General features: G+C 39.0%; 1 protein-coding gene across 6 annotated transcripts in view; it reads left to right on the forward strand.

Moving 5' to 3' along the window:
- Window positions 1-21,367, forward strand: part of IL12RB2 (interleukin 12 receptor subunit beta 2) — a 70,119-nt gene that overhangs the window by 21,988 nt on the left and 26,764 nt on the right. For 4 of the 6 annotated variants that reach the window (XM_088791192.1, XM_088791193.1, XM_074334922.2 and 1 more), the window contains 3 exons: window positions 7,838-7,960; window positions 9,313-9,392; window positions 19,519-19,738. In XM_088791192.1, the coding sequence (XP_088647318.1) occupies window positions 7,838-7,960; window positions 9,313-9,392; window positions 19,519-19,738 (423 nt within the window). The remainder of the gene's footprint in view (window positions 1-7,837; window positions 7,961-9,312; window positions 9,393-19,518; window positions 19,739-21,367) is intronic. The other 2 variants (XM_074334919.2, XM_074334920.2) reach the window with 2 other exon arrangements.

The following is a 21,367-nucleotide window of genomic DNA, read 5'->3' on the forward strand; positions in this document are numbered from 1 at the left end:
ACTTACTATCACAGTAACTCTCTCTTACACTACAAAGGTAAACCAGAAATTGATTTCATTCTTTTATAAAAGTTAAACCTTGATGCCCTTTACCTCTTTGATCCTATGAAAATTAATAAGGTTTTATAAGCCACACTAAAAGCTTTAAAGAAGGAAGACTCTGGAGACGTAACATTGTAAAGTAAAATTTAACATCCAGCCATCTTTGTCCTCCAAATATTGCAGCATTGCACATCTTCACGCCTTTGATACTCACTGTTCATAGCTATGAAAAGGATATCAAACATGTTTTTTAGACTTACGTACTTTTCTTTTTGGTAATTACAGGGGAGACAATTTTATTGAAGTGATCAAATATTTTATTGAAGCAAAAATGCTTATATGAACTTTATGCCAATATTAACAAATCTTTGGAGACAAAAAACAGCCATCTGAGTAGTAGTTTTCAAAAGCTCTCAATTAGTAATATAGTATGGAACTTACATAATTTGTGCAAATTTAGCTTAGAGGAAAATTATTGGCATATAACCCATTGCTTTATTATCTGGAGATTTTGTAATATTAATGTTTATTTGTGAAACTCATGGATGTGTGTGTGTATATAAACTAGACTTGTGATTAAGTAACATTCATTTTTTGTGAAGTACTAATAGTTTTTGGTAGCTGATGACATTATCAATGATACCTCAATGACATTCAAGGACCTAAAGAACCTATTAATAAAACACAATTCCTAATATATAAATTGTAGAATAATTGTATATTTTCCTTTCTCCTTGTATGAATTGCATCTCTCTATTTAAAAAAATAATTGCATCTCTCTATTTAAAGGTGAATTCATCCAACAAATTAGAATTTATTTCCTCTCATTTTAAGATAAAAATCTCTTAAATTAATGTTGAGCCACTTGCTCACTGCTTAAATGCTTGCCATTTTTATAATTCAGAGTTTACTCTTATTGTCCTTTTGTTAGACGTAGTCAACATAATGTAGCTCTTAAAAATATCTCATGGGTTAGATTTTGTTTATACATAGTACAGATAAAATTAATGAAAATGGGCCATATTTTGTGTCCAAATCCAAGGTAGTAAATAGGCTAAGAAATATTTAAGTTATATTACATTAGGCTAAACTATAAATAAGGAAAACTCTGGGCTTGTGAATTCTTGTCATTCTTACTCACATTGGATAATGACCTGTTTAGAGATGTGTGAAAAGGTTTTAAGTGTTTATCTGTTGAATTAAAAACCCTTCAAGGTAAGACAGTAACTTTCCCATATCCTATAAAATAAACTACCATCATAACAATGAGTGCAGCACCATATTAGAGTTATGAACTCATGGATGGTTGTGAATTGAGCCAAGGAAGCTGGCTTATTCAGATTAATTGCAGGCATTCATAAAGAAAGAAACCCGTACTCTGAGACATAACACGGTCACCAAGCTCTCTTGGCTTCCTTTCAATGTCTGAATCTCCCTTTTTGGTGTTTGATCTTTCTGTGGGTTGTTACAGGATCTCTTCTCTTACTCTAAGCTGCATGGTTTCACCTTTTACCACTACTTCTGTCATCAGTTTCTTTATGAAAAACCAACTGATGGAAACGTAAAAGGTGTGAAATTTTTTTTAGTACTTCTTCCTTTAAATGTGTACTCATACCGTGTTTCCCCGAACATAGGACCTAGCCGGACCATCAGCTATAATGCTTCTTTTGGAGCAAAAATTAATATAAGACTGGGTCTTATATTACATTATATAAGACCCAGTCTTATGTTATAGTAAAATAAGACTGGGTCTTATATTAATGTTTGCTCCAAAAGACACATTAGAGCTGATGATCCAGCTAGGTCTTATTTTAGGGGAAACACGGTATGTAACTTGGCATTTAAAAAAAAATACTAGTAAGCATTTTTTTTTAATTACTCTCTAAAACTGTGAATGATCCTTTGCTACCAAAACTGAGAGCAATATGTTGTCTTCTCATAGATTGGGCACAGTTATTTATATCATGTCAGCCAAGAATGAGGCCGTTGTTTACTCCATATGGCCCTTTCCTGTGTCATTAAATTTAATTCCAGCCATGGCCCTCCATGAAAAACACTTTTAAATGATGACTCAGTAAGGAGTAGGAGGAAAGAAACCACTTCTCGTGTTTAGGAGGACAGTCCCACAATCAGTATCCATCAAAGGCAGGCCCAATACTGGAAAGTGAGCAACTATATTTTGTTTCAAGTGGGAAAGCACTCTTGATTTTGGACTGCATGGTGTCCAGACATACCTGAGAATATGCCCAGGTGTTGGGGGAAAGTGATCCCTCATCACTCAGAACACCCAGGAGGAGACTCCAAAATAAAGATGAATGAGCCATTCCTTAGAACTGTATTAGCAATCAAATTAGGTGTTTCTGTCTATTCATTCATCATTTTTAAAATCTCATTTTCATGTTTTGGTCCTGCTATTGTGGACACTTAATAAGGAAAGCATTACATGCTTACACTTGTGCCAGAGCGGTAAAGGAGGAATTCTCTTGTATCATGGTGATGACATAGGTGATTAGTGAGAGATCCCCAAGAGGGAGAAAATGCAGCATTACCTGCTGCAGCCACTCTTCCTTATATTGAGACAAGCTAGGTAATTCCTTCATTCACCTGTAATTTTAAAACATTGCAAAAATTGGGTAGATGTGAACAACTAAATACTAGAGATTATTTTTATCATCTTGGTTAGCAAGCATTTCATAACAGTCTAGCTCAAGGGTCAGCAAACATTTTCTGTAAAGGTCCAGATGGTGAATATTTTCAGCTTTATGAACCACACTATCTTTGTCACAACTACTAAAATTTGCTATTGTACCGTATTTCCCCCAAAATAAGACCTAGCCAGACCATCAGCTCTAATGCATCTTTTGGAGCAAAAATTAATATAAGACACGGTCTTATTTCACTATAAGACCCGGTCTTAATATAATATAATATAATATAACATAACATAATATAATACTGAGTATTATATTATACCGGGTCTTATATTAATTTTTGCTCCAAAAGACGCATTAGAGCTGATGGTCCAACTAGATCTTATTTTCAGGGAAACAGGGTAGTGTGCAAGTAGCCATTGACACTATATACATATTTAGACAAAGCTGTGTTCCAATGAAACCTTTTTTATGGACACTGAAGTTTGAATTTCATGTAATTTTCAAGTCATTAAAAATGATTCTTCTTTTGATTTGTTTTCTACAATTTAAAAATGTAAAAACCATTATTATTAGTTCACAGGCTGTATAAAAACAAGGAATGGGCCAGATTTGGCCCATGAGCATTGTTTGCTGACTCCTAAACTAGCTCAACTTGAAAGTATCATACTTGTGTCTTTTTGCCTAAGGCTTGAGGAAATGAGAATGAATGGCTCTTTACCCTTCTAAAGGGATTTATATCCAAGCATTTTTATTAAAAAGAAAATGTTATGTTTGAGATCCGATGCCAGTCCTTAGCCTCTTTTCTTCTTTTGGTCTCCTCTAAGCCCAACAACTACCTTTAAAGAAGCAAATGCCTAAGCTCCCCAATAGGAAGAAATACTTTCCATGAAGCTCTCCAAACAGAAACCAATGAAAACAATATTTGCTTCTCTGGACGGTCTGTGGGGAATGTGTGTGTATCAGGAACTATGCCAAGTACTGAGACACAATGATAAACAGTCAGATCCTCAGACTCAAGGGCTTATAGTCTATCTTGGAACATCAGGGAAAGATTCCTGGAGGACATGCCATGAAGAAGAAATGCCAAGTCCAAAGGGAATCTTGTGGCTTTCCTCCATCTGGAACATATGGCCTCTAAAGTCATTGTAGTAGGTGAAAGGAGTTAGGTCTTCCTTGAAGTACTTGATTCTCTTGAATTCTGTGAAATCTCACATTCCTAGTTTTTATTCTACCTAACTGGCCAATTCTTGGTCTCTTTTGCTAGCCAACCTCAATCCCTAAGGCTTTACACTGGACCCCCTTCTTTATCAGGTGACCTCATCCAATCCCATGGCTCTAAAACTGGATGGATGGATGGATGGATGGATGGATGGATGGATGGATAGGTAGATACAGAGATGTAATATTTAGTTTCAGTCCTGGACTCAATCCAGAACTTCAGATTTGTGTTTCAATCACCTGTTCCATATCTTCACTTAGATGTCAACAGACATCCCAAACCTCGCATAACTTAAAAAAACTTTTAATTTTTCTCCAAAGCAAAATATTTACAAAATACTTCTGTTCCACTCTTTTCCATCTCAGTAAATGACCTACCATTTTTCTAGTTATGCATGTCAAAAATTGAGAAGTTACCCTCAAATGTTGCTTTTCTCCCATTTCCCCATATCAGCAATTGATTCTGTCTCCTAAACATATTCAAAATCCATTCATTCTGTGGCCACTATGATCATCGTAGTTTTAGCTACTTTCTCATTACAAAGCATAACAACAAAATGAACACTATGAACGCTTATGAACCTACAATTCAACTTAAATACTGTAAAATTACCAATATATCCTTACCCTGGTATGCGTCCCCAGAAGTAACTACTATCTTGGATTGTATGTTTATGAATCTCATACTTACATCATAGTTTTCTGAAAAGTATGTATCTCTAAACAATGTCTAGTTTTTCTCATGTTTGAACTTAAAATTATATCCTACATGCAATCTTTTGCAACTCACGTTTTTTCCCATCAGTGCTGTACAGCACTCTAACCCAATGCCTCCTTTGACTTTAGTATGGATGAAACATTCCTGTTTCTATGAAGAAAAAAATCTCACCTTTCACTTGTGATCTGGATGTTAAAAGGTTATGTTTCTAAGAAAAAAAATTGGTGGAGGGAGTATTCAGCTATGTCAAATGCTGCTTAGAATACCAGTGCAATAAGAACAGAGAAGTGGCCATTAGCTTTGGCAACACAGAGTTCATTGCCAAACAGAAGCAGTGTCAGTAGAGTGATGGGCACAAAATCTCAGTTGGTATGGGTTGAGAGTGAGTATGATGTGAGGGAATGAAGACAGGTGACAATTCACAATTCTTCAAGAAGTTCTGTGAAGGGGAGCAGAGATTCAGAGCAGTAGCTGTACCAGGATGTAATATTAGGACATTTTTTGTCTCTTTGTTTTTGTTTTTAGGATCAGAAATAATATAGTATGTTTGCAAGGCAATGATAAGGGCCCAGTAGAAAGGGGAGAAATTAATGATACAGGAAAAGTGGGAGAGAGGCCCTTGATAAAGCAAGAGAGGATGGGATCCAGAGCTCAGGTTACAGGACTGAACTTTGATGGAAGTAGAGATGCTTCATCCACAGTAAAATCAGTGGGGGTACTGCGTTAGGGATGGAGGAGTTTGTAAGTTTTCATGGTGGGAAAATGAGGGAATCCCTGCCTGATTGCTTCCTTTTGCTCAGTGAAGTGTGAGGCAGAGGCTTCAGTTGAGAGAAACAGATCATTGAATGTGGGTGGGGTGGGTGGAGTAACTAACAGGATAGCCTTTGGGAAGGAACACCCATGTGGATGATAAACCATCAAGAATAGTGACAGAAAGAGGTGAAAAGAAAGCAAGAACCAAGTGTTAAAAAGTCGTCAGTCAAAGAGTCAGGAGGGGGGAAGTCTATATGATAACATCTGAAGGTGAGAACCCTACCATGAAAAACTTGTTTAATCAAGTAAGTAGGTGTTTGAAAGAGCTGTTTGAATTGGATTGTTTGAAACTAGATTTTAGATAAATATATCACAACCTAAAGAGTAGACGTTAAGGAACAAAGACAGTGAAGGATGACTTACCTCTCTCTTGCCCTACTGAGAGCATGACTTGGACCAAAAATTTAGTCCACTACCTAAAACCACTCAAGATATGCCTTTTCCATACTTACTTTTTTATTAAATTCTCCAATTTCATTGTTTTTGGAGATCTTTATTGTTCTCTTCGCTACTTGCTAAAACTTCTGCAGAGATGGCTTCCCACCCCGATTCAGCGGCTCTCGTCCACACCCCTGCACTACCTTGCCTTCAGATACGGCTGCTAATCGCAGAAGCAACAACACATGACTCGGTTCTGATTTGTTTGTTGCACACATTGTTTCACAGAATCCTAGAATCTTGGGATTTTAAAGTTGAAAGAATTCCTGAAGTCATTTAGGCCAATCTTTTGCTTAACTTGGGATCTTTTTTTTTTTTTTTAATTTTTTATTGGTGACTCTAGTTATCCCTACAATATTTCCCTTTGCGTAGGAGGTAGTTTCATCTCAGGAGAGCTGACTTCCATTTCTCAATATTTGTATATTTAATCATTTGTACCCATTTGTTTTGTAATCCAAAAAAATGTGGACAAATTGGCCTATGACTTTCCTTTCCTCACCTGCCTATAATAGTTTTATCTATCTTTTGCTAGGTGACACTGTGGTTAGAACTTTAAGTGATTTTGTGGTAGCTAAGTGCCAAAAATTATCTTTAATATTAGCCCTTACATTGCTTTAAGCAGCAGTGGTTTCACACCCTTGGCCATGAATAGTTACACTTTGAAATGCATGCAGATTCAATTAATAATATCTCTCCCATAGCAGCTTACACTGCAAGAGAGCACCATTAAAATTTCAGTTTCACTTGTAATGTCTCCTTTGAAGAGAGTATGATTCTAAAATTCGATTCTTAGCTCTGTAATAATATGGTAGGTTGTAGATCTTTAATGAGGCAATGAGTGTTCCCTTTAAATTTCTTACCAATATGTAATTAACTGAAGACATTTAGCTCAATGGAACAAGTCCACTGGCTTTCACACTGAGCATACCCAAGTTTCCATGTCCTGCTTATGTGTCAATGTCTGGATTACCTAGTTTGTGAAGTGTTCAGATCTTTGCTCAACATAGTGAACTGTAGTGGAAGAGCACGGTCCTTGGAGGCAGTTAGATCGGGCTCAGCTCTCAGTTTTGCCATTTACCAGCTATACGTCATTTGTAAATAATGTAGACTTTGTCAGCTGTAAAACAGGTGCAATCACACACCCCTGCAATGTGTGAGGATTAAGTGAGATAAAGTATATAAAGCATCCAAATATTACCTGGCATATAATAAGTGGTTAATAAATGTCAGGTTCCCTTGCCTTCTGTGGCCTGTGCTTTTTTCCTTTTTTTGCATCTGGACTAGCAGAAAAGTCCTGGCTTGATTCTTGGGTCACTCTTCATAGTCCTGAAGGATTGAGAGCATTTTCAGATGTTTTATGTAGGTATGCCTTACCTCTAACTCCTCACTGCAAGGGTAAATAGTACCACTGGTGGAAGGGAAGGGGGTAGAAAAGAAGTGAATATTTAGAGAAAACAAAGGAAAAGACAGTACAAGAGGCAGTGACAAAGGAAGAGAATAGAACACTAATAAGGCATACCTAATGTGGAATGCAAATTCTACAGAGAAATCATAAGCCTTCTCAGAGCCAGGCAACTGCATGATACAGAGGGAAAACCACAGACTATGCAAATAAACAGACCTGTGTTCAAAGCCCAGCTTCTCTGATTATAAGTTCTGGGATCTTGAACAATTCCTTTACCTCTCAGCACTTCAGTTTTCAAATGAAGAAAACAACAGGTAAATTTACTGAGTGTTTACCATGTGTCAGCCCTCTGCTATTCATTTAAATACTCGCAACAGCCTCAGGTACAGAATTATGATCTTCAATTGACAGATTGAAGATCAGAGGACACTGGCTTAAAGATGTGGTTAATATTTATTCAAAATCACAGAGATGGAATTTGCTCATAGATGGTCTGGCTCTGGAGCTCACACTTTAACCACTGCACTCAAGCTATGTATGTCATGGCAGGGCGGAGGACATGGGACTTAACTGTGAATGGACCCACGTGGGACCTGCTCGTAGAATGTGCTGGTACATGCGCTTCTTTCCTTTCTGTCCTCCTCTCCTGGCTGCTTGTCTTCTGTTATCCAGGTGGGACTTAATTTTCTGGAAATTTCCATCAGGTTAAATGGAATTTGTTACCTTAAATACACTCTGTCAATGTTAAACAAGTTAGGTTGGGGCAATTAAAGCCTGCTTTCAGGGATTGCTTCTATTGATTCCATCCCTGGCTGTAAATGAAAACAAATCTGATAATGGGAGAAATAAAACAACAACTACTACTACTATTACTACTACTACTACTACTACTACCACTACCACCACCATGTTTCCCCGAAAATAAGACCTAGTCAGACAATCAGCTGTAATGCGTCTTTTGGAGCAAAAATTAATATAAGATCCGGTCTTATATAAGACCATGTCTTATATAATATACAATAATATAAGACCGGGTATAATATAGTGTAATGTAATGTAATATGATATAACATAATATAATATAATATAATATAACATAACATAACATAACATAATATAATATAATATAATATAATATAATACTGGGTCTTATATTAATTTTTGCTCCAAAAGACGCATTAGAGCTGATTGTCCAGCTAGGTCTTATTTTCGGGGAAACACGGTACTACTACTACTACAACTACTACTACTACTAGTACTACTACTACTACTACACACACACACACACACACACACACACATACACACACAGGTTGATTATTCAGTTTCAAGTATGTTTGATTGACTTTCTCAAATTAGGTCATATTTGACCGTTGTCTTAAAGATTGGTGGTTATTTTCTCTATCAGGTCATCCTATGTTTTAGCATCAAGTAGATAATATTGCCTGCTTTGTTCCTTCATCATTTAACCAATAGTTACTATTACATTCTAAGCACTGTGCTAGGTAGGAGAAATATTAAGATGCATAAGATGGGCCTTCCTTTCAAATAGATCATTGTCTAATGACAATAAAACCAAATGATTATACAACATAAGGTCAGGAATGGAGATGAACACAAAGTTTATCATTTGTATTTTGTACTTTTACAGGATCAAAAAATGTTTTCCATGTCATTTATGTCTTTATTTTTGGCTGAGAATTCTTTCTTCATTCCAATAAAAAAGAAATAACTACATATACTATCTTTGAGTTATTTTATTAATACATGTTTTAAGAGTGAGTTAGGAATCTAATTTTCTCATCATCACTTTTTTTTTTAATTGTTTTTAGGTAACTGTGCTTTCTATCGCCAAAGATATACAAGTTCATTGTTTAACAAAAGAAAAATACTGGGGCACAAAGAAAATGGAAATTACCTTATAATCTTACTCTCCCAGAATCATGTATTAAATAACCCATGGACTTTTAAAGGTTTCATATTGTTTATATATGTGAAAATATGTTTTCTCCCCTTCAAAATAGAGCCTACCGGGATGTTAGATGTCTGGTACATGAAACAGAACATTGACTACAATAGACAACAGATTTCTCTTTACTGGAAGGTAAGTTGTCAGTGTCAACTTAAAATTCAGGAAAATTATTTATTTGTTTTTGTTTGTTTTATTTTGCTTTTATTGAGATATAATTGGCATGTAAAGAGAGCTAGATATTTGAAAAATATGTTTCAAGGACAGAAAATGACCTTTTATTTCCATAGTGGCTTTCATATGAGGCTTCAGAGACTTTTTCAGAGCTCATTGTCTCAGCCATATCATCATGATACTTGATTCAATATCAATTACTTTTGCCAGATAAGGGTGAGAGCTCTGAGTGAGTTCCTTCCTCCACACAATCACATCTTTCCTTCACCCACTTCTTCATCTTTTCCTCATCAAAGCCCCTTCCCATCCCCAAGCATGTCCACCCTCTGACACCATCTCTTCTGACTCTTGTCCCCTCTCTACCCACCCCCTCTCTCCTACGTACAATGCGCCCCAGCAACCATGCCGCCTGACTTACTCAGTTTTAGGGAAATTCAAGATGGGAAATCTGCGGGTATGGATATTTAGGAATATATTTTCTATAGTCATTGAAAATTGAGAGGGTGGACAGAAAGCTGCCCTACCTCAGGAACACAAATAATAGTAGAAAATAATACAAATAGGAGCGGAAAGCTGCTTTTCCTCGGGAATAGTAGTAAAACAATAGTAAATTAAACAACCTTTCAGAAAACAGTGCAGCCTAATGTGATTACAGGATGTGAAAGTTTCACAAAGTGCTGAAAACAGGCACTGTTGTTTCCTTTAATCCTTAAAAAAACCCTGCGAGGCAGGTACTAGATCTCCCCACTTAAATACAAAACCTGAGGGTCAGAGAGAAGAAATTGTTCCCCAACATCACCCAGCTACTAAGTGCAGAGCTGGGACTGAAACGTGATCCGGAACTCTTTCTTCTACCCCTTGACTCATCTTTGTTGAAAGAAAATACGATTTGAATTGAGCTACTGATTGGCATGCTCATAATAAGAGGTGTTCAGGTGAGCTTTACTCCTCTGTATTTCCTTTATTCCCCCAAACCTCTCACTACACCCCGTCCAATTATGGGTAAATAAACAGTTTGGGAACTATAAAGCTGATAAGCACAAAACCGGAAGAGTCAGACTTATAAAGTCCTCTGACGGAGTTAGCGTGATAGGTTTTGATAGTTGCAGTCTTCTTCAGATTTGAGAAATGAGCTCTTTCTCCCTCTTTCCTTCCTCTCTCTTACCCACAAAACGTCTGGTATAAGAGGAGAGACTGCAGCTTGGTGAGTCACCATCAAGCTCTTTACTTTGAAACTAAAACGTCAGCTTAAAATTTATTTTAAAATAAAGCCATTTTTAATAGCAAGACAATTCTCAAAGCAAGAAATTGAAAGCGGTCATTTGTATGACTACTACAGAAGAACCCAGCTCAATTCTTGGCTATCGGTTTTCATTTTCACAAGTAAGCAACTGGTTAAAACCAAAATTCCTTCTCCCATAAAGATTCCTCCTCCCCAAATGTCCTCAACAGAGATCTGAAAAGATAAGCTGTTTTAGCCCCATTTTACTGCTCTCTACTCCAGGGTATGTCTCTGTAGAACGAGGTTAATGATATGAGTGCCTGTGTCACTGACAAGACTTTTGTGTGGATCTATAAATGAGAGGACACAAACTTAGAAAACTCCCTGGTCCCACCAAAGAACAACTGAGTGGCACTACTTCATGAATTGTTACCCTAGCAGGGAAAACTACACACCCGGTGTTGTGCCTGGGTGCTTCTCACTGTAACAGAGAGAGTTTGGAACAGGTGTGATCATGGTACTCATGAAACAAGTATCAGAGCGAAGTCAGAATAAGCCGTTGGCCACAGGCAAGGCTCAGCACACGTACACATGCAGATTCTTCTCTGCTTCTCATTTTGATCTTGTCCAGAATGCTGACACATCTTAGGTTCTAAAATGAGGTTTTGGAATTCAAAGGGACTTTAATCCTCTTCTAGTTCACCTTTCCGCTCATAAACATTGTACCTGCTCCAGCCAGGACAGACAGATGTCTCTGCTGGGATCCTCTTAAAATAGAGAGAATTCCACCTCGAAGGCTGTCCATGCCAGAATCGGCATCTCTTATTGTTAGAAAACCTTTCCTTCTATGGAGTCAGAATTGTAGATGGCTTTGGACTGGGACTGGCTCGAATAAGACACCCAAAATGCCAATACTATAAGCTTCTATAACTGGACACCAGATAGTAGCCAGGACAGAGCACCTTTAAAACCTTCAGTGACCATCCAGCCTGAGAGGCTCCTTAAGGAAAGTTGGATCTGGTCCTCAGCTTTGCAAGTGCGTTACAGGATGAAGTCCGTTATGCCCAAATCCTGGGCTTCTTCAGTGGCTCCAGATAGGCCACTCACCTGTGAGTGGGGATAAAACACCAACCAGAGTTCTGAGATGAGCAGGCCTGCTTTGGACCACAGAATCACAGACCTCTAGAGCCAAAGGGAATTTAAGCAGTAATTCAGTCCCACCACCATTTTACAAACATGGAAACAAGTCTGGCAAGGGGAAGTGATTTTTAATGAGAGGATTTGGGGTCAGAGGGTGCTTGCTCATTACTGAGAGCCTTTCCCGGGCAGAAATCACTGGCCCTTCTGTTTGGAACCACTCCTGTCCCACTAGTACGAACGGGGCTTCCTCGGGCCACTCTCAGGCAGGCTTGGGAATTTGCCAGGGTGGTGGCATGACGCAAGGGACTCATCTAAATGTCAGACGAGAAAAAAACGCTGCAGTCAGATTAGGTGCTTTGTGGTGGGACCCAGGTCAGACCTCACTGAGGAAAGGAAGCAAAGATATACGTGTGATGGGTTTTTTTTGTGTTTGTTCTTTTTTTAACTGTGATTAATACTGGGAAACCCAATGAGGGGACACCTCGACACTGCAGAGGGGAATTTCAGGTCTTAGCCCCAAAGGAAGCCCCAAGTAAAACCCCATTATCCTGTGAACAAAGTGAGAGCACGTTTCTCTTGAAGTTGGGGAAACCTTTCATTTTTGCAGGATGTTTACATTAGAGGAGAACAACCAGGAGCTGAATGGGCACAGCCCCTGTGTGTGGGGGTAAGCGTGTGAGTGTGGGTATGTGTGAGTGATGTGTGTGCATGTACATGCGTGTTGTATATGTGTGTGAATACAAAGGGTATGTGTGAATATGTGTGTGAATGTGTGTGAGACTTATATGTGTGAGGGATATGAGTGAGTGTGGGTATGTATATATGAATACATGTGTGCGTGTTAAGTGTATGTATGTGAATGTCTTAGTCCATTCGGGCTGCTATAACAAAACACTACAAACTGGATGGATTATAAACAACAGAAATCTATTTTGTGAAGTTTTGGAGGCTGGAAGTCCAAGATAAGGGTGCCCGCATGTTCCGGTGAAGGGCCCCTTCTGGGCTGCAGACTTCTTGTTATATCTTCACATGGTGGAAGGGGCTAGGGAGCTCTTTTCTAAGAACATAAATTCTATTCATGAGGGCTCCACTCTCATGATCTAATCACCTCCCAGAGGCCCCACCTCCTAACGCCATCACATTGGGCATTAGGATTCCAAAATGTGAATCTTGGGGACACAAATATTCAGACTATAGCAGTGAGTGAGTGTGAGTGTGCAGAAGATGTGTAAGGGGGCATTTGTGGGTACAAGTGTGCGTGTGAATGTGTGCAAATATCTGTGTGTCTGCAAGAATGTGAGTGTGTGAGTGTATGAGAGTGAAGGAGACCTTTGCTTTGTTGTACTGGTTCCCACATAATTACTCATTTTCCTACACCTTGGTTTCTCCCAATAGCTCCATTTCCTCAAAAATATCCTGTATTATTTTTTACCCTAGTTATTTTTAAGAGGAAAAGTACTTTCTATGTTGAAGCCAAAAAATACAACCTAATCCATGAAATACAATAAAAATACTTGGGTATTGTTAAAACAACAAATGCACTAACAAGTAGAAAGTGTTGCTCTGTCACAAACAACCCATTTTGTGTGAGAGCCCTTCACATGAGGCTTTTATTAATAGCAATCCTGTCCCTCAGATTCCCTCTATTACCTCCTTCTGTGCAAAGTTTCATCCTGTTTCCTTTGCTTTGATTAGCATTTCAATCCATGAGTTCAGTACACTTTCCTTCCAGTTAATACAACATGTATCCTTTAAGAAGAAAATCACCTTGGATGGATGGATGGATGGATGGATGGATGGATGGATGGATGGATAGAAGATAAATACATAATGTATGAAAAGATATGACAATGGGCAAAGCCACATTAACCTTTCTAGTTTTCTCTGTTAATTTCTTCAGAGTCCTCTCACTGTCTTGATCATAGCAAATCACAAACTTTCTGAAATTGTGGTTGAGGCTATGGGTCTGGAAGAGAAATAGCTGTGTAAATAAAGCTGAATTTGTCCCTTCCTTCATTCAAGCAAACAAATATACTGAAGCCACTCGTTAGTATACCAAGGATGTGGAAGTGCACAAGACAAATCCAGTCCTCACGTCCTTGAACTCACAGTACAGCAGGACAGGAACAGGAGTAGGCACTCAGGCATTAAGGGGGAGTTCAAGATTCAGCTGGAGGGATGATGATGGTCAGGCTCACCCAGTAGAGCCAGGCAATGGGAGAGATGTAAGAGATGACCTCTCAGAAGACAATACTAGAGCTGAGTCCAGAAGAACAGGTGAGCCAGGAGTAGGGTGGGAGCACGTTTGGCAGGAGACCCTCTGGGGTCTGTGGTTTCAGCATGTAAAGATCACGGCAGTGAAGCACCATCCCATAGAAATATGATGCAAACCACAAATGCAAGTCACATGGGCAAATTGAAATTTTCTCGTAGCCACATTGAAAAAACAAAACAAAAACAGGTGTAATTATTTTTAAAAGATATTTTATTTAACCCAAATATATTTGCAATGGTTTCACTTCAACCTATAATGGGGATTTTGAAATTACGAATGAGTTGTTTTCCATTCTTTTTTCCTACTAAGTCTGTGAAAAATGGGGTGTCTACTAAGCGTCAGCCCAGCACAGTGGCTGAGTGTTCACCCTCCAGCTAGCGGCACATCTCAGTTCTGAGAGGCCACCCTTCCAGGGCTCCGCGGCTTCCTGTGGCTAGTAGCTCCCTACTGTGATGGACAGCGCAGCTCTTAGGCTTTGGCAAGCAGCACGGAAGAGAGTTAGGGAAACTCTCGGTTGCAAAAGGGGGGGAAAAATGTAGTATTTTTTAATTAATTTGTTAAATGAAGTAACCCATTTTAATAAACAGCTACCCTCAAACCACGGAGGGTCAGAAGAAGGAGGAAGTAACAGGCCCCATACACCAGCCTCAGAAAGACTTCTGGACTGCAGGTAGCTTCGTCAGCACATTTACTTTGTCCATTTCTCCCTGCATTTCTCTATGTCGTTTGAAGAATATTCCAACCAATATCACAGGGCACTGAAGGGATGAATTCTTTGGCCTCTTCATTGAAAGAGATTCAGTAAAAGTAGACAGTATTATTTGTAACCTGATTTATATTGATGTAGGACAAAAGCCTATTGTGAATCCCCAGGGAACACTGGCTGCCAGGAGCCTGAGGCCCTTGTATAATTATAGGAGGTATCTAATCTCAGAATCAATATTTAACTACAAAAGTAGCAGATGGCAAGATTTCAATAGTTTTATTCCAGTATTCACCTCTATGTCCTTCCGTTTCCCAAGCCTTGTCCTACCACAGGCTGGCACAGCGTTTCAGAAGGTAGATTCAGAAAGAACTGGTTGCTTTTTTCCTTGCTTACTAGTCACACACATTATACCAGCTATAATGGAGGGATTTCTGGCTGGATAGCAGAATGGGGTCAATGACAAAGATAAGAGGGTAGGTAGCAGAGAATTCACAGAAGACCGAAAACAGGTGGAAGGGGAGTTAAAGTTTTGCTCTTACAAAAGTTTCCATGATTTTGCTGTTTTTCTAGCTGTAAAACAAGATAGAAATTATGCGTGAGGTATGACTATCAATTAATCAGTTCAGTGAAGCAAAACACCTGGGAAATGTCTACAAAGTACTAGCATGACAGCAGTTAAGAGTGCATTCTCTAGATAGAGCTATGCAAACTGAGTTCAAGTTCCAGTTTTACCACTTAATGGCTGTTTGTTCTGAGCAAGGTGCTTAACCTCTCTGTGCCTTATTTACCAATCGAGTAAAGTGCAGATAATAATAGTATATACCATATGAGTTTATTGTTAAGATTAATGAGAGAATTGTGAAAAGTGTCTGGTAAGCCACTGTTAGGAGATAAACATTGTGCGTGACACAGGGTGTAAAGGTGAGCTAATAGGCTAGTGGGACGACAGATATATAGATCGATCATTTCAATAGTGATTTTTAAACTTCCAGATAAGGGTTGTCTTTTGAGTCACTCCTTCACTTGGACTGGGGTTGCTGAAGGCACTCATAAGTTCTGAAATCAAAGTACCCAGACTTAAACCCACAAATTATATGTACTTTGTAATCAACTGTATGACACTGGCGAGCTCCATATAGAACTGTGGCATACGCCGAGTCAAGACTGACAGAAGAGGCATATGAGTATGATGGGAAAAGTGCCAATTAGGAGGATTTTTATATTAGAGTGAGAGAAGGGAACTCACCCAGGGTCTTAAGATCTGTCATGCACCAAGCACTCTTTGAAACAGTTTGCTTCCATTAGCCCATGGGATTCTCCAACAAGCCTGTGCCATACATAGAATTATCCTCATTTTATCCTTAGGAAATCGGGCCTCAGAGGAGTAAAATAATTTGCCCAAGGTCACACAGCTGCTATGTGGTGGAGCAGGAAAGCAAAGGATCTTCCTTTCCCCCTCCAAAAAAACCTAAGCCAGAAAACCTAAATTTACTAATTTAAATCATTTCCCACAGGACAGAGCAGAAAGAAAACTGAAGGAGAGCGGCAATAGGAAAGCTTTTCCTTTTTAGCATACTCTTACCAATAGAAGTGGGTGACAGTGACAGTAGGAATGCTGGCTTGGGACCAGCCTCAGCACTGCCCAAGAAGCTACAAGAAGTACTACCAGGTCTTTAAATCCCAACGATGCCAGAAATAGTCCTGACATCTCCTTCCTCTCTCACATCCACCAGGGGGCGCACTAAAATCTCACATTACTTTTCTGTAGAGACTGCTTGGGTCAGTTTCTTAACCTCTCCAAGCTTCAGCACCCTCATCAGAATGGGGAGTGATAAAGACTAAATGTAACAATTGTTGTAAAGCTCCTGATTCATGGTATGGCCCAATGAATGATAATTTCTCCCTTATCACCCACCCACGTAAACAAACACTGGAGTAAAAATAAGTTCATCTGGAAAGACCCAACTGGCTCCTCAGGTCACAGTCTTCTGGGTTCACAGCTTGTCTCCTTGTGACTCAGGGCCTGTTGTCTCTGGAAAAAAAGAATTCTGGATCTCCACCTTCTCCAAATTGCTCATGTCATGTCTGCTGTCGATGCTCCATGTCAGAATGTACCACAGCCTCACAAGTAGAGAAGCTCCTTTGCAACTTTGGGCCAGAAGAGTGACTAGGGATCCCAACTATGAAACATGGTGACTCAGACGTACCAGTTCATTGTCTCAGACTCACCAATATAAGGAGCAGAGGGGTCACTAGTTTAGAAGTCAGGAGCCCTGGATTCCACTCTCACCTCCTTCATGTATCCCGTGAGTTTCCTTAAGCAAGTCACTTCAGGCTCTAGTTCTTAGTTTCCCCATTGATAAAGTGAAATGTTGGATCAATTGTTAATCTGGAGTATTGCTGCAGGTTCTGCTGTTCTGTGGTGATTATTCCATTCCATCAGAGCCAAGTGTAATCCAGGGGTGATGGATTACATACATTATTGGCAAACTTTATATTGTTACTATTTTAAAAAACCAAAGAAATTATATTGTTTTCAGTTGCTTCCGTTGCTATGATCCCAGTTGGATAAATACCTGTCTTCCTATTGTCTTATTGAATTTTTTTGTTCCATGGACCCTGTTGGCCAAGTTAGGCTCATTTTTTAATTTGGTTAAGGAGATCAATTATCTGAGAGAGGTTAACCTTAATCCCAAAGCTTGAGCTTGACATTTTATACAAACATATCTCACAGGATACCATGTTTATTTATCTAACTACCTCAACCCTACCCTTACCTTCTCACTGACATTTTCAACTCTAAAATATCGGATATGGAAGGGAAAATGCAAAGGTATGGATCGAGGCTCTTTGCTACCATCTGGGAACCTTCACTCATCTTTTAGATCCACACCTCTGTTTACTGTGATCAGCTAGATTTCCACTGCAGTGACTAGGCAAGGTCACTGGATCCAAGATGACTTGACATTTCCCCCTTCTTTCAGCACTCTCCTGTAGGATTGAATGAGATTGCTGAGGTGTCTATGAAGGATGATGAGAGGGTGATTATAAAGGCTGATGTGCAAGGCGTTTTTCCCAATAAGGGCTGTTTTCTTAGTTGTCAGAGCGGGACTGAAGCCTTGTGGGTCCCTGGCAAGAATGCGGAGCTTGGTGAATTCAGTTAACTCTGGAGGATGCATTAGGGTGGGGGTGCATAGAGTGGGGGTGGGATAATAGTCCTACCTCTGGACCTCCAGAGGAGACAGATAGGAAGAACAGAGGGACAGATAGCTGAGGAAATGATCTTCCTTAGCCAGCTTTTGTTTTAATTAATCCTGTTTTTTTTTCTCCTATGACGAAGGGCCTGTTTATTATCAACAGTGTAGAATACCGCAATGTCAGAAGTATTCATTTATTTTAATTCACACAACAGGCTTATGAAATCAGCTGTGATGGGCATTTGAAATGCTAATTTTCTCGGTCCTTGCCAGTACACAAAGATGTTGTCTAGGGAAAGGATGACTGTACGCAAAAGAGCCCTCAGCAGCATGACACTTGTCTGGTGCATTGACCACGGTTCAAGATCTAGCTTGGGCCTTGTGGATCCAGAGAGGCACTTAGACAGGACCTGCATTAATCAAGCTCTCAGAGACTAAAATATAATAAAAAACTGGGTGTTCATAGATTAATTTATAGTGAAAAATACAGCTGTTGGGCCAACCAGAAGGCTTGAGTCAGCAGATAAGAACATTCTCTCTCAGTATACTAATTACTTTGGATGCCAAATTATAATCAGAAGAGTAATTTATTCACTTAAAGTGAAAAATACAAATTTTAAGTGAACCAGATGTTCATGTTAGCTCAGTCTCTTCTGACAAATAAATTATGTAGGAAACCAAATTATTAGAAGATTGCTTAGGGAGTAGGGAATCAGAGAAAGGGGTAGTTGCCAATCCCAAGGTGTGTCTTTCTGCAGCTTGAGGCTACCCCACACCCCATGTAAAGAACAGCCTTGCTAAGAAAACTATAATGCCTGAGACTGGTGACCTAAGCCTTCCTCTCCCTGCACTAGGCATGGGCGGGCACTGTGAGGTCTGGCCTTGGCAGCTCTCCATTTTCATTGCTTGTTTACCATGGTCCTTATCCAAACAGGGTTACAATACAAATTAATTAGTTTTCTGCTTACTTTCTTGGATTGTTCCTAAATGATCTCAATTGGAATTTTTGTAGTTTCAAAAACTCATTAGTCACACATTTATAAACAGTGTCTCAGTTTCCTAGCACAGAGAGTTAATCCAATTCACTAAGTATGGATTTTACTAGTTCAGCTCTTGAAAATCTTATGTTTGATTTTGTGAGTAGCATTGCACTTTCTATTTAAAATGTTACACAGGTATGTGTCACAAATTTAGAAATGGAGATTCAGAATGGACCAAATGCCTTGCTCTGGGTCACACAGCTGGTGATTGGTAGCGCTGGAATTCTATTGGATGTAGTTAAGTTTTTAGGAAGTTTCATTTTGAAGCAAGACAGGAAAATCAATGTGTTTTCAAGAATTAGCTTTAAAAAAATGTTAAAGTGGTATTTTTTTCTAAATGGTGGGGATGTGCAGAGGCATAAAGTGTACAGTGGAGGAGATGAGAAGATGTAAATAAAAAGGTCACTCAGTTGTAGCCATCTGCTGCAGGGAGCCGTGAGGTCCAGGCATAGAGTATCCAGTGGCCTGGTCTGAGCATACACACTAAGTGGATGTGTTTTGTTGCAGAATCTGAGTGTGTCAGAGGCAAGAGGAAAAATCCTCCACTATCAGGTGACCTTGCTGGAGGTGGCAGGGGAAAAAGCCACACTACAGAACATCACAGAATATACCTCCTGGACTTGGGTCATTCCCAGAACTAAGAAGTGGGCTGTGGCTGTGTCTGCAGTGAACTCAAAAGGCAGTTCCTGGCCCACTCGTATTAACATAACAGACCTGTGTGAGGCAGGTAAGTACCAACTTTTCTTTAATATTGCCTGTAGGAAACTGTGTCTTACTCATCTCTTATCTTCTGCAGGCTTATCTGAGGGCTTGGCATGAGTAGCTCAGGAATTTAAACTTTGGAGCTTTCAGAGGCTGTCTTTTCCACTCAGACTATGAGTGGCCTTGGACAAGTGAATAAACACCTCTGAGCTTCAATTCCCAGCTCTCTGAAGTAGGGATTATATTACCTGCCTTGCAGGTCATTATAAGAGTAAATATAGAGACTAATACATAGCAGGTGCTTAATAAATGTTAGTTAAGGAAATATTAGTTGCATTACATTGAACACTAATGTCTGCCTAATTTTTCCAGAAGCAAGAATACTATGTGCTGTGAAATTCTAGAAAAAAATACAGCCAAAGCATATTTTAAAACCAATAGTATTAAAATGAAATTCTGGCTGTAATGAAACTATAGCAAATTTTTTCTATACTACAGCTCTTTATTACACAAATTTAGATATGGATCCCATTATCTGCATTGAAAACCTCCCAAATAGCTGTATACATTTTATAGTTTCATTCTCTGAAAACTAACTTCTCTGGATAAAAGCCCATAATTAGTCAGAAAATGGATACTAATGCTATTTCTCAAGATCTGTGTTATAAAAGGATTCCATGCCAAGATCACTGGCTTTTTCTAAAAATGCCTAATAGAATAAAACTATAATTAGATCCTTCCTTAAAATTCAGTGTGACAATTTTATCTACATATGCGTCTAGCAATCATCGTTTCAAAGAAGCTTCTACCAAAACATGATTATTTTATACACAATGTTAAACCTTGGTTATATATCTTTTCAGTCACATATCTATAAATATAGATAATAGAGTAGATAAAAATAACTAGAAGAAAATACAAGTAAATATTGATATAACCTTGAGTTAGTATGACTTAGGAATTGCTTTTAGGAGTAACGGTTGCTCTTACCAGAGGCCTGACTACAGTGATTTATTTATTCTCACACATGAGAGAAATTCAGAGGTAGACAGGCCAGGGCTGGTGTGACAGCTCTGTGACATCATCAGGACTCCAGGCTCCTTCTTTCGATTCCCTCTGCCAAGTTGGCTTCCTCAAGATGGAAATGGTCCAAGATAGCTGTCAGAGCTTTAGCTACTGTGTTTTCCCGAAAATAAAACCGGGTCTTATATTAAGTTTTGCTCCAAAGACGCATTAAGGGCTTATGTTCAGGGGATGTTATCCTGAAAAATCATGATAGAACTTATTTTCCAGTTAGGTCTTATTTTTGGGGAAACACAGTATTTCCATCTAGGCAACAGAAAGGAAGGGAGAAGGGCTCATCCCTCACTCTTGAGGAGCTTTGCCCAATTCACACAACATACTTGAAGTTATTGACTTTAACTGGTCACCGGCCACAGCCAACTGCAAAGGAGGCTCAGATATATATTTCAGGTAGCAGTGTTCCCTTGCTAAAGAAGATGAGGCAAGCATATACAGTAAGGAACTGGTCATCTGTGCCTCATGTAGGGTTGGTACCTAAGGCAGAAATCTGAAGGAAAAGATGGATTAACTATGGGGGATAAAAAGCTGAAACTCTACATAGTAAAATACAAATTTTAAAACATTATAAATA

The sequence above is a fragment of the Rhinolophus sinicus genome, chromosome 14 (assembly GCF_057876585.1).
Source record: "Rhinolophus sinicus isolate RSI-liver-muscle chromosome 14, RSI-T2T, whole genome shotgun sequence".
Classification (NCBI taxonomy): Eukaryota; Metazoa; Chordata; class Mammalia; order Chiroptera; family Rhinolophidae; genus Rhinolophus; species Rhinolophus sinicus.